This window comes from Podarcis pityusensis (genome assembly GCF_964106645.2).
Source record: "Podarcis pityusensis genome assembly, chromosome: 1".
NCBI classification, from domain to species: Eukaryota; Metazoa; Chordata; class Lepidosauria; order Squamata; family Lacertidae; genus Podarcis; species Podarcis pityusensis.
In genome coordinates, this window is record NC_138028.1 from 81,957,344 (window position 1) to 81,971,170 (window position 13,827).

A 13,827-nucleotide genomic window follows, 5' to 3' on the forward strand; every position below is an offset into this window, starting at 1 on the left:
TAAAGATGGGTGAGCTTGCAAAATCTGTGGTAGAATAAATTTGGAGTGTGATGGGGGTTAGGAAGCCTTGTGGGAAATTATCTGAACCAATGCTTTTATTTTTAATTTTTTTACAATTATTTTTTCAAAAGCATACCTTAAATGCAAATACCACGTGAATAGCAGTGTCAAGCTTGGGAAATTCTTTCCTTCCCCAGTAGCATTAAGGATCAAGGAAGAAACAAGAAAGTTTGTATGTATGGTTTTATTCAGTCATTGAGTTGCAAGACAAAGAATCCAGTTCTTAACTCCTTAGTGATGTTCCTCACTCTGAGCTCCTCCCCTTCCTTGCCCAGCAACAGTACTTGGCCGTTTGCTCTTGAATTCTAATTGAAAGTCGAGTCCATGGGGATGGCGGCACTTCTATGCTCTCCAAGGACATCTCTGTTGGCTGTTCTCCCCCTCCTTCTCTTAACACCTCATAATTTGGCAACTCTGAGTTCTGCTGTAATTCATTCCTGTTCCTCTTCTCTTGAAACTACTCGGGGGGGGGGCAAGCAGAGGAGAAGGAGGGGGCAATCTTCAGCCCTCCTCTTCAGTCCAGCCCCTGACATGTAGGTGGGATGCTTAACCATTTATCCACTGGCCATCTTTTCTAGTGCTTCCCCTTGTCCACTACGTTCTTACCTACAGGAGACTAGTCTCTAATCCAGAGGTGGAGAACCTGTGACTTGCCAAGATTTTGCTAGACTACAACCCCCTTCATCCCTGAGCAGTGGCCATGCTGGTGGGACTGACGAGCATTGGAGGCCATCAACATCTGCAGGGCCACCAATTCACCACCCTTGATAAAAATCTGTATTATGTGGGGAGCTGAGCAACGTCACTGACATTCATTTGGGTGCTATGAATCTTCCAAGGAGTTTCTTGAAGGCTGCCTTCACATCTTTGTTGCGCAAGCTGTAAATGAAGGGGTTGACCAGGGGGTTGAGCACGGTGTAGAAAAGAGCATTTGCCTTGTCCCCATTTGGAGTGTGTTGTGAGCTTGGGCGTGAATACATGAAGAGGATGGAGCCATAGTAGAAGGAGACAGAGAGTAGGTGGGCGGAGCAAGTGGAGAAGGCCTTGCGCCGCCCTGCAGCTGAGCGGATGCGTATGATGGCTGTCACAATGCCTGCATAGCAGCCCAGGATGAGGGCAGTGCTTGGCAGCACAGTGCAAACAATGACTGTGGCCAAGATGAGTTCATAGATCCGGGTATCCTTACAAGCCATTTTCACGAGTGGCTGCACATCACAAAAGTAGTGGTTGATAATGTTGCTCCCACAAAAGCCTAGCTGGAAAGTGTTACCCGCATGCACAATGCCAACAGCAAAGCCAGCTGCAAAAGACCCAACAATCAGCTGGGTGCAGAGTTTCTTGGTCATGGCACTGGAATAGCGGAGTGGTTTGCAGATGGCCACATAGCGGTCATAGGCCATGGTAGCTAGCAGGAAACATTCACTGTGTCCGAAGCTAGCCGAGAAGAAGAACTGAGCTGCACAGCTTGCGTTGGATATGATATTGTCCTCAGACACACAGTCGTACAGGATCCGGGGAGTGTAGACGGAGGAGTACCAGACATCCAGGAAGGAAAGGCTGCCCACAAAGAAATACATGGGCGTGTGCAAGCGGGAATCTAGGTAGATCAGTGTGATGAGACCCAGGTTTCCAGTCAATGTGAGAGTGTACGAGACCAGGAACAGAACAAAGAAGAGGATCCTCAGGAGTGGATCTGTCGTGAAACCCATCAAGATGAAGTTGGTAAGATGTGTGCGGTTGCCTTCTGTTTCCATCATCACCATGGATCTCACCAATTGATTCAGGGAAGAGGAAGAGTAATGATGTCATTCCCCTCAATGGTATTATATAGAGCACACCTGTGATTTGGAGGGATGGATTTATTAAAACGACATACAAAATATAATATGTTATTTCCCCCCTTGTTTTACAATAGCAAAAGAAGATAGACTTTTCTTTTTCCATCTGCCAATGTGAAACTCAGCACAAATCAAGCACTGCTAAAGTTATCCTGTAAAAGAAGGGTAGGCACTTTCTGCCTCAAATATTGTGGGACCAGAAGCTTTGGTGGATGGGATACAGAGAATAGCTGGGGAAATTGAGGTGAATTGAGAGGACATTTTGATGGCAATGAATCTGAGGAGTAATTTTGGTTTCTGGCCATGTCACAATTTAATGGCAGTAGCTCTCCACTGTCCTCCAGGGAGGGGAAAGCCAGGATTTATGAGGTAAAACTCCTGACAATGTTCCCCAGTGGGGTCTGGGGAGCTCATTGTATCCACTGTGCCGCTTAATCCCGTGTCCACCAACTGGAAAGGCAGAATGGGTGAGACCTGGGAGTGTGTCCCTGCCATGGAGGAGCCTCCATCTCTGGCATGATTTGTAATTGGTTTCTCATTAATTTGGAACATTGGTGTTAATCAAGAGGTGCTCCTGGACCAACATATACTAATGGGCTGCTATGAATGAATGATTTATGCTCAATGAGGAATTTAACAAGGTTTTATTATGCCCTCCCCACTCGATTGAGGTTGAATGGACTTTATTTAAAATTATCTTTGGACTGGACCAGGAGTGTGAGGGAACAATGCAGGAAGAACTCCAGGGTGGAATTTTAATGGCAGAGATTGGACATGTACTCTGTGAGTTATTTATAGCCACAGCCTGTATGCAAGATGGAATGTGACCTTGAAAACACTGCAAAGGACTGAAGAAAGGAAGATAGTAATTAACCCTCCCAGCACACCGGGTCTGAGACAATAATGTTTATGAAGGAGTACACACCTGAAATGGATTTTATATTTATAAGAAGTAACAGAGACTATCAAGGCATATTAAATGGAATGGGATAGGTCTATAAGAAAAAGTGATACAAAAGAAGGGAAGCTATCCAAGGCTCTTTTTCAGATGACAGAAAATTTAAGTTTAGTTGATATACAAAGAGAAAAACACCCACTGGATAGACATCTTTTTCATCCATGAATGATTCGGTGAGCCGAATTGACTCTGTGTGGACATCTAGAAATTTGTACATTATGGTAAAGAAGGTAGAAATTCTACCCAGGACACTTTCAGATCACAACTCTATTATTATGGAATTAAGAACTGGGCAAAATTCCCCACTGAGATGGAGATTAAATGAGAATTTATTTATTAAACGATCAAGAAATATTAGAAAAGGGTGGGGGAATATTAAAATATTATTCTGAAATCAATTTGAATCAAGAGACAAATTTGAAAGTGGTATGGAATGCAAGCAAAGCAGTGTGTGTGTGTGGGGGGGGGGGTGTTATCCAGCAAAGTGCATACCAAAAAAGAAAAGAGAGTTGGAAAAGCAATAAATTCTACAACAAAGAAAACGGAAAGAAAAATAATTGATCAATTCCCCTAGAAAAGTGATAGTTAAATAGGGTATTAAATTATTGCAAACACTTAAGGACGAAGAGGTGAAGGAAGTGATGGTGAAGTGGGCACATGATTTTGGCTATCCAACTGAGATGGAAAAATGGGGAAAACTATGGGGGAAAGACTTAAAATTCATTGTGTGCTATCTGATAAAATAAAACTTTATGGAAAGGACTTACAGATGGTACCTGACCCCATCCAAATTAGCCAAAATAAAAAAGAACAGCAACAAGAGATGTAAACAATATGAAGGAACCTTATTCCACATGTGATGGACATGTCCCCAAATCAATTTTTTTGGGGACGTGATCTATGAGGAACTAAACAGAATGCTAAAACACACATTTTTAAAGAAACCTGAAGCTTTCCTATCAGGCATTCTAATGATAAGCATCCCAAATGAAAGTAAAAGAGTGTTTCGGGACTTCCGGAGGTGGCGCCATCGGTTAATGGCGGATTTCCTCAGATCGGGGAAAATCGCTCTACGGAAAACAGGGTCGGATCCCGCTTCGGCGTAGCGGGGAACCCTTGAAATCACAGGCGGGGGAAGCCTGTGAACTTGGAACCCAGTGGGCACGTTTGGCGCCCCCCCAACCCGTGAAAGAGCCCGGCAACGGGTTCAGAATCGGAGCGGGGGAAGGAGCGCTGTGCTGTGGGCTGTCTCCTTCTTCCGTGGAGTGAAGCCGCGAGCTGTGACCGGAGAGCGCTGCCTTTCTTTCTTGGAAATTTGGCTTTGAAAATCAACGATCCGTGAGTAGGATTTTATGCAATTGGAACTGTACAAATTTAAAGGGAATTCGGCCGAAAGCGGAGAGGTATAAAAAGGAAGTCTGCCTCTCTCCGTTGTAGATAAAACAAAGCATTGAACTTGAAACCGGAAGCTTAGAAAAAGACGCATAAACGGACTTTAATCCAATCATCTAACCAGGACTTTTCCCCCCTTAACTTGAGGGAAAAGGGGGGGGGGGACTTGGAATGTTATTTCTTCAAGAAGAGGTGAGAAAAAGATGATAAAAACCATCGCTCAATCCCTTGGGAACGGATTCCCAGAGACAATTTAAAGTTGGAGAAAAGGTACTGTCTTTAAATATATTTTGACAGCTAGTCCTGCACTGGAAATACAATTTGGATACAATATTGTGGATAGATATCTCCTGGTCTTAAAGTAACTGTTTAAGATAGATTGTTATCTTCCTGATAAACTGGGGGGACTTAAAGAAGAAGTAAAGTATTTAAGAACTTTATGACTGTTACAGTGTCCCCCTAGTGGAACTTGGATTTGTTACAACTGGTTACAATTGCAATTGCAGCTGGCCTGAGGATTTTCCCACACGGCCCTTTTGGAATTTTCCACTTCAAAACAATTTTGAACTTAACTGCGTGACTGACCTTGAGTTTTATCTAAAGGGGTATGGCAGATGGAAAAGAGAAATTAGAGTCATTACAAGCAACAAGGTCAGGCAGAGTATTGCGAACAGACGGTGGACTGCAAAGAAGAGCTTCGACCTCTGGTCCCTCTGGGGTTCCAATAGCAGCCCCATTGGCACAACCCAAAACTAAAGGTATGGCAAGTGATGACACCTTTGCTCAAGTTTTGGCTAAAATTAATGAATCTTTGGATAGAATAAGTAAACAAGTAGCAGAGGCATCAGACAAGATTGATCAAAACACAACAAGCATTAATCAAAATACAACAAGTATTAATCAAAATACAGCAAGTTTAAATAATTTGGGCCAGAAAGTAAATACTAATACAGAGACTATTCAGAAATTATTAGAGGAATCGGCCTCAACATGTCAGATTGCCGAGGAGGCTAAAGAAATTGCTACAGCGTCTGTTACAGAGGTTAAAGAGGTTCAAGAGAAAATACCACCGTTACATAAACAATTGGAAGATCATAAGTTAACCCTATCTATGATTGAGTTGAAAGAAAAACAAGTGAATTTAAGGGTCAGATCGGTACCGGAAGTGGAGAAGGACAATTTAGCTGAATTTCTTACGCAGGAATTTTTAGACTTTTGGAATCCAGAATTGGTAAAGGACAGCTTTAAAATAGTGAACGCCTTCAGACTTGGAAAAAGAGGAGAAAAGAAGGTGAGAGACTGTTTGATCACTCTTCGAACAAAAGAAGAGAGGGATAAGATCCTGCGTTTGCATTTCCAGAAGACACTGGAAATACATCAGACAAGAGTGGAGATATTTAAGGACATTCCGAAACACCTTCTGGATCTCAGATCTAACTATAAAGACCTGGTTACTTTGCTGAAAAGTAATAGGATTAATTTCAGGTGGGAATTTCCTCAAGGCCTATCTTTTAGTTACAAAGGAAAGAAGAGGAAAATAAGATCGGAAGACGACAAAGACAAATTTTGGAGAGACCACGGAGAAGACCTACAAAAGAAAGCCACAGGAGAGTTAAGAACAACTGCAAGAGAAGCTTTAGAAATACCAGGACTATCTCTGGAACTAAGAGACCGTCTGAAAAAAGTGATACCACCGACGGAAGAGGAACAGGCACTAGGTGCCGTTGGAGGAGAACCAAAATAATAACATCATGGCCCTGCAACTTTTAACCTGGAACTGTCGTGGTTTGAATTCCCCTCAGAAAAGGAAATCAGTATTTCATCTATTAAAAAAGGAACAATTGGACTTAATTTGTTTACAAGAAACACATATAACAAGATTACACAGGAAATTGTTGATAAATAAAAGACTTGGTCAGGAGTTTATTTCATCGGACAAGGTTAAAGAAAGAGGGGTTGTGATTTATGCAAAGGACAGATTATCACCGAAATTTGTTTTTAAAGATGACCAAGGAAGATTTGTGGCAATTGAAATTCAAACACAAGGAGAAAATTTTTTGATAGTAGGAATCTACGCACCAAATGATGGGAAATCTGAATTTTTTAAGAAGTTGCATGAGACCCTGATGGACCATATGGATTACAACATGATTTTGATGGGAGATATGAATGGAGTGGTATCTACATATATGGACAAGGCACAAAGACAGGTAGTCACTAAGGATGGTAGACTACCAAAAATTTTTTTTGACATGACAGACAACTTGGACTTAGTTGACATTTGGAGAATAAGAAACCCCATGGCCAAAGAGGGAACTTTCTTTTCTGAAGCCAAAATGACATGGACAAGAATTGACCAAATTTGGATAACTAGAGGAATGGCACCAAAGACAAGAAAGGTGGAAATCTGCCCGAAAACTTGCTCCGATCACAATGCTGTTAAGATGGAAATGAGACTAACACCAACTGGCTCCTTCAGATGGAAGATGAATGACACCTTATTTAGAGATGAAGAAGTACTTAAGAAGGCCCAAAAAATCTTGAGAGACTATTTTGAGATAAAATTGAGCACTAACGTGGAGAAAAGAGTAATCTGGGACGCAAGTAAAGCGGTTATGAGAGGGTTCTTAATACAACAGAACGCAGTAAAGAAAAGAATTCAAAATGAGAAGAAGGACAAGATAATGGATAAAATAAAGGAAAGTGAAAAAAGACTGAGAGTAAACCCAAAATCTCAAGAGATTCTGAGAGAGTTAAAGTTACATCAAGTACAATATATGAAAATGACGAATCAGGAAATAGAATGGAAAATTAAACAAATGAGACAAAAGACATTTCAGTCGGCCAATAAATGTGGTAAATTGTTGGTATGGCAAATGAAAAAGAGACAAAAACTAAACACAATCACGAACTTAGAAGTGGAAGGAAGAAATATACAGAACCATGCAGAGATTAGAAATTGTTTCCAGAGGTATTTTAAACGATTATATACCCAAGGGCCATTGAAAGAAACAGACTTAGATCAATTTTTGAAAACAAATGGATTACAAAAAATATCTCAAGAAAATAAACTAATTTTGAATTATAAAATAACTGAACAGGAAATAGAAGGTGCCATTCAAAATATGCAATTGGGTAAATCTCCAGGACCAGATGGCTTGACTTCTAGATACTACAGATCTTTGAAAGAATGGTTAATTCAACCTTTGAAAGAGGTCTGCAACGAAATAATGGAGGGGAAAAGAGCACCAGAGTCGTGGAAAGAAGCATATATTACACTTGTACTGAAAACAGAGACTGAAAAGACACAGCTTAAGAACTACCGCCCTATATCATTACTTAATGTGGATTACAAAATTTTTGCAGACATTTTGGCCAAGAGATTTAAAAAAGTGTTGATGGAAGAGATTCACAAAGACCAAGCGGGCTTTCTCCCAGGAAGACATCTGTCTGACAATCTGAGGAATATAATTGATATTCTGGAAAAACTAGAAGTGAATATAAACACTAAAGCAGTTTTGATATTTGTGGACGCGGAAAAAGCCTTTGACAACATTTCTTGGAACTTTATGAAGAAGAATCTACAAAGTTAAATACCTGGGGATTAACATGACAGCAAAAAATGGGAATTTATTTAAAGACAACTATGAAAAATGTTGGGCTGAAGTGAAAAAAGATTTAGAAATTTGGTCAAATTTGAACCTTTCACTGCTGGGCCGTATTGCTGCGATAAAAATGAATGTATTGCCTAGAATGTTGTTTCTGTTTCAAACTTTTCAAATTGTGGACAAAATGGATTGTTTCAAGAGGTGGCAGAAAGATATTTCTAGATTTGTCTGGCAGGGCAAGAAGCCCAGAATAAAATTTAAAATACTAACGGATGCAAAGGAAAGAGGTGGATTTGCCCTGCCAGACCTCAAACTTTACTATGAATCAGCAGCTTTTTGCTGGTTGAAAGAATGGCTACTTCTTGAAAACACTGACATTTTGGACCTAGAAGGTTTTAACAATGTATTTGGATGGCATGCATATCTATGGTATGATAAGGTCAAAGCACATAAAGCATTTAAAAACCACATTGTCAGGAAAGCGCTGTTTAATGTTTGGATAAGATATAAGGATTTGTTAGAAAACAAAACCCCAAGGTGGCTGTCACCAATGGAAGCGAAAGCCTTGAAAAAGCTCAATATGGAGGTCAAATGGCCGAAATATTGGGAAATTTTGGAACAAGATGGAGATAGACTGAAACTGCAGAGCTTTGAAAAACTAAAAAACAAAGTGCGAGACTGGCTTCATTATTTTCAGATAATGGAGGCATTTAAATTGGACAAGAAAATTGGCTTCCAGGTGGAAAAATCAAAATTAGAAACTGAACTGTTAGAACCCAAAACTAAGAATTTGTCAAGAATGTATAACTTGCTGCTGAAATGGAACACTCAGGATGAAACGGTAAAATCGGCTATGATTAAATGGGCACAAGACGTTGGACATAACATTATGTTCGCTGACTGGGAACAGTTATGGACCACAGGTATGAAATTTACGGCATGTAATGCCTTAAGAGAGAATATTATGAAAATGATATACAGGTGGTACATAACCCCAGTCAAGCTTGCAAAAATCTATCATTTGCCCGATAATAAATGTTGGAAATGTAAAGAAACTGAAGGTACATTTTTTCACCTTTGGTGGATGTGCCCAAAGATTAAGGCTTTCTGGGAAATGATATATAATGAATTAAAAAAGGTATTCAAATATACCTTCCCCAAGAAACCAGAGGCCTTTCTCCTGGGCATGGTCGGCCAAATGGTGATAAAAAAGGATAGAACTTTCTTTATGTATGCAACAACAGCAGCAAGAATACTCATTGCAAAGTATTGGAAGACACAAGAACTTCCCACACTGGAGGAATGGCAGATGAAACTGATGGACTATATGGAACTGGCGGAAATGACTGGTAGAATCCGTGACCAGGGAGAAGAGTTGGTGGAGGAAGATTGGAAGAAATTCAAAGATTATCTACAGAAACACTGTAAAATTAAAGAAAGTTAGAGTGATGTTGGATTGAAAATAAGTGGTTTCCAGCTGTACAGGATTTAAAGTTATAGATAGACTAAGATTAAGGATTAGGATTAAAGAAGTTTAAGGAAATGGAAATTTGGCTTTTAAGAGGCAAATTTTAATGTTATATTATATTAAGATTAAAGATTGGGATTAAAAAAGAGGGAAAGAAATTGCTGGACAAACAATTTGAACTGGAATACAAAAGAGGGAGGTATGAGGAGGTCCAGAAAATAAGTAAATTTAAAGATGGAAACGAAAAGGTGATATTGCTTTTAATTGTTCTCTTTTTCTTGTATTTTTTTTTTTTGGTTCTTTTTTTTCTTTCTTTTTTGGATTATGTATTGTGCATTTTTGAATTGTGTATTTTTCGTTTATGTTTTTCTGTTTAATCTTTTATTGAAACCTTAATAAATATCATTTAAAAAAAATAAAAAGAAAATAAAAGAGTGTTTCTTTCTTTACGCGACAACAACGGCTAGAATGATAATAGCAAAATACTGGAAAAGTGAGTTAATACCAACAATAGACGAGTGGCAATTAAAGTTGTGTGAGTATCTCGAACTAGCCAAAATGACAGAACTAATAAGAGATTAGGAATGGGTTTGCTTTAAAAAATACCTGACAAAATATGGTTCCAAAAATAATACTTGGTTGTCCTTAGATTAATTTCACAGATATAATTGTAAAAAACTGATCTTAATAAGTGAATATAGAATCTGTCACTTAAGAGAAGTGTCAAAACTGCAAAGAGATAGAGGGAAGTCAACTAATATAGCAGGGATTCAAACTAGTCTACTGGAACAGAAAGAAGGTGACTATAAGGAAAGAAAAGAAGGATTACAAATGTAATTTCTTTCTGAGAACCTGGCGTATAGAATATTCAAAATGCTGTTTGTATCCTTTGATCAATTTTGTGTACTTGATTAATTCTTTTTCATTTTTTATTAATTATTATTTTGCCCGTTGTCACCTTTGTTGTTTATAATAGTTTTAGAAGTATTGGCACAAAGAATAAGATGTAATCAAGATATTAAAGGCAGAGTGGGACAGAGACAATATAAATTGAAAGCATTTGCAGAGGACGTGGCAATATCTGTAGAAGAACCAATAGAGTAAATCTCAAAAGTATTACGAAAGATAAAAACTTTTTGAGACATAGCAGGTCTTAAGATTAATAAAGATAAAACCAAACTCTTGGTAAAAAATATGAATGATGAGAATAAAAACAAATTACAAGATGTATCTGGCTTAAAGATTGAAAGAAAGGTTAAGTATTTAGGTGTATGGGTAACAGTAAATAATATAAAATTGTATAAAGATAATTATTTTAAAACTTGGGAAGATATTAAAAGAAATTTGCAAATTTGGAATAGAATGAATCTTTCACTATTAGATAGAGTGTCGACTATAAAGATGAATGTATTACCAAGAATGTTATATCTGTTTCAATCGATTCCAAGTGATTGGCAAGACAGATTGTTTCAACACATGGCAAAAATATATTTCTAAATATATTTGGCAAGGGGGAAAAACCGAGAATAAAATATAAAATATGATAGATGCAAAATAAAGAGGAGGCTTTACCCTGCCGGATATGTCTTTGTTGGTTGAAGGAATGGATGACATTCGAGAATTCACATATTCTAAATTTAGAAGGTCATGGGAATGTTTTGGTTGGCATGCTTATTTATGGTATGAAAAGGTGAAAGTACATAAAGGATTTACAAATCATATAATTAGAAAAAAATTGTATAGTGTATGGGATAAATATAAGAATTTATTAGAGGTAAAAGCACCACTGACCCTCACCGTTGGAAGCTACAGCGGTAAAGAAAAAGAATATGATAGAAGGATGGACAGCATAGAAATTTATTAAAACAAGAGGGAGGAGAGTACAAATTAAAAGAATTTAAGGACTTATCAGGAGAATTAACAACATGGATACAATATCACCATTTAAATGAAGTATTTAAGAAAGGTAGGATATGAGGGCTTGGGGAACAAATATCACAACTGAGAGACCTGTTGGAATGTAATGTAAAAGTGCTGTCTAAAATATTATTGGAATGGGAGACAAAGGATGAGTAAGTAAAATCCTCAATAATACACTGGGCAATGGATATTGGTCATAATATAGACATGGAAGCAAGGGAACGATTGGGAAATATGGATATAAAATTTACAGCATGTTATGGTCTAAGGGAAAATTACAGTGGTACAGACGCTTCAGGTTACATATGCTTCAGGTTACACACTCCCCTAACCCAGAAATATTACCTCGGGTTAAGAACTTTGCTTCAGGATGGGAACAGAAATCGTGCTCCGGCAGTGCGGTGGCAGTGGGAGGCCCCATTAGCTAAAATGGTACCTCAGGTTAAGAACAGTTTCAGGTTAAGAACGGACTTCCAGAACGAATTAAGTGCTTAACCCAAGGTACCATTGTATATGAAAATGCTATATCAATGGTATCTTAACATCGAGTAAATTGGCAAAAATGTATAAATCTAAACCAAATAAGTGTTGGAAATGTAAAAATAAAGAAGGTTATTTTTATTATATGTCTTGTAGTAAGGTTAAAGCTTACTGGGAAATGATATATAATGAAATTAAAAGGATATTGAAAACATCCTTTGTAAAAACAAACAAACAAACAAACAAAAACCCAGAAGATTTTCTTTTGGGAATTATAGGGACAGAACTACCTAAACTGCATAGAAACTTATTCTTATACATATTACTTTCCCCAAAATAGCAAGAAGCAGAAGTCCCGGCAAAGGAAAAATGGGTACAAAAACTTATGGAATATGCAGAAATGGCGAAACTTATTGGAAGAATAAGAAATCAAGATAACAATTTTTTTAAAAAAAGAATGGAATATTTTCAGATAAATTATAAACAGATAAAAACATTGGCAGGGTTTTTGTAATAACCTGCAGAGTATGTATTTGAAGAAGATTAATAAATGAGCAAATTAAGTTAATTCGGATATGCGGAAGATATTAAAAAACAAATATAAGAAAATGCAAAAAGAGGGGGAAAGGAGTCAAGTTTTGAAATGTCAAAATGATTGTAAAACCAATGAAATGTATAAAATTAGTGAAATATATAAACTTGAAAAGTATAAATAAATAAACAAAACACACACACACACACACACACACACTATAGAGCCATTAAACAGCTCTATATTAAACAGCTCTTGTACAAATTGTACAAACATGTCATTTGAACCAATGAAAACACTTAGTGATTTTACAGCTGCTTCAAGTGTTAACTGCATTGGATTAAGTTGGAAATAAGGTTGTTTGAACGACAAACCTTGCTTCTTAACTATGAAAATATGACAAGATAATTAAATTCTATGTGATGGCTTTTTCTAAAGCTCAGCCTGCAGTGCTCTTTGATAGTTTCTACAGGGACAGTTTGTATGTGGCAAAGATATTTGATCACTAATTGTGGTATTCTCTTTATCTAAGGATTTGCAGTTCTGTATATAAGAATCAAATACTTAAGATCATTTGCTGTTTGGAAAGACGACCTAGTCTGAGCAACAGCAACAAAAACCCAGCAAATTCTTGCAGCTTTGTTTTTGCAGGGACAAAAATGTGAATCAAAATATTTTGGTCTTCCATGGGGCAGACTGAAATCCTGTTTTGGTTTTCAGTTATTTCTGTAAACTTATATGCTTTATTATAACATATACCCAGAAGTCATAAAGAATTATGGTTATGATGAAAGTCATATACCGTATTTTTCGCTCTATAAGACGCACCAGACCACAAGACGCACCTAGTTTTTGGAGGAGGAAAACAAGTAAAAAAAAATTCTGAATCTCAGAAGCCAGAACAGCAAGAGGGATCACTGCGCAGTGAAAGCAGCAATCCCTCTTGCTGTTCTGGCTTCTGGGATAGCTGCGCAGCCTGCATTTGCGCCATAAGACGCACACACATTTCCCCTTACTTTTCAGGAGGGAAAAAGTGAGTCTTATAGAGCTAAAAATACGGTATTTTTAGTTCTTGGAAAAAGTACCCTTGAGAAGAGACACTGTTTTGCTGCTGAGCGGTTGGGCTTCTGATAAGGAGAGAACAGGAAATTAGTGTTCAGGCACTGGGGATGGGGGTGGGGTGGACCTCTCAGTTTCTCATCTTTCTAATTTTAAGCTCAGTCCTCCACATTCTTATGTTACTTTCACCAGTATATGCATTCTTATGCACACTTTGGCATATGCTTTTGTGTACACATTTCCTGAATGCACACGGGAATCTGGTGCAAGAAAAGTGGTCTGCTGCCCAGCTGGGAAGTTTAAGCTGAGCAAAGAGTAGCATGGAAACCGACTGTGGGGACATCACTAAGGTCTACACCAGGAAGAAGCAGACTTACCTGTATGAAGCTCGGTGAGTTTTCCTGTTGCCTGCAAAAGGTGGCTTATATTGAAATGTTCCCTGTGCTCCAGCCAAGCTAAAGTGACCACAGTTCTTCCCCAAGAGTCTCCCCGAGTCAGGATAACTCAATAAG

At 38.2% G+C, this 13,827-nt stretch overlaps 1 protein-coding gene across 1 annotated transcript; it reads right to left on the reverse strand.

The window, feature by feature from the left end:
- Positions 1-210: 210 nt before the first annotated feature.
- On the reverse strand, positions 211-2,202 carry LOC308474831 (olfactory receptor 9G4-like). The gene has a single exon (XM_081001353.1). The coding sequence runs from the start codon at positions 1,821-1,823 to the stop codon at positions 873-875; it is 951 nt and encodes a 316-aa protein (XP_080857479.1). The 5' UTR covers positions 1,824-2,202; the 3' UTR covers positions 211-872.
- Positions 2,203-13,827: the final 11,625 nt, after the last annotated feature.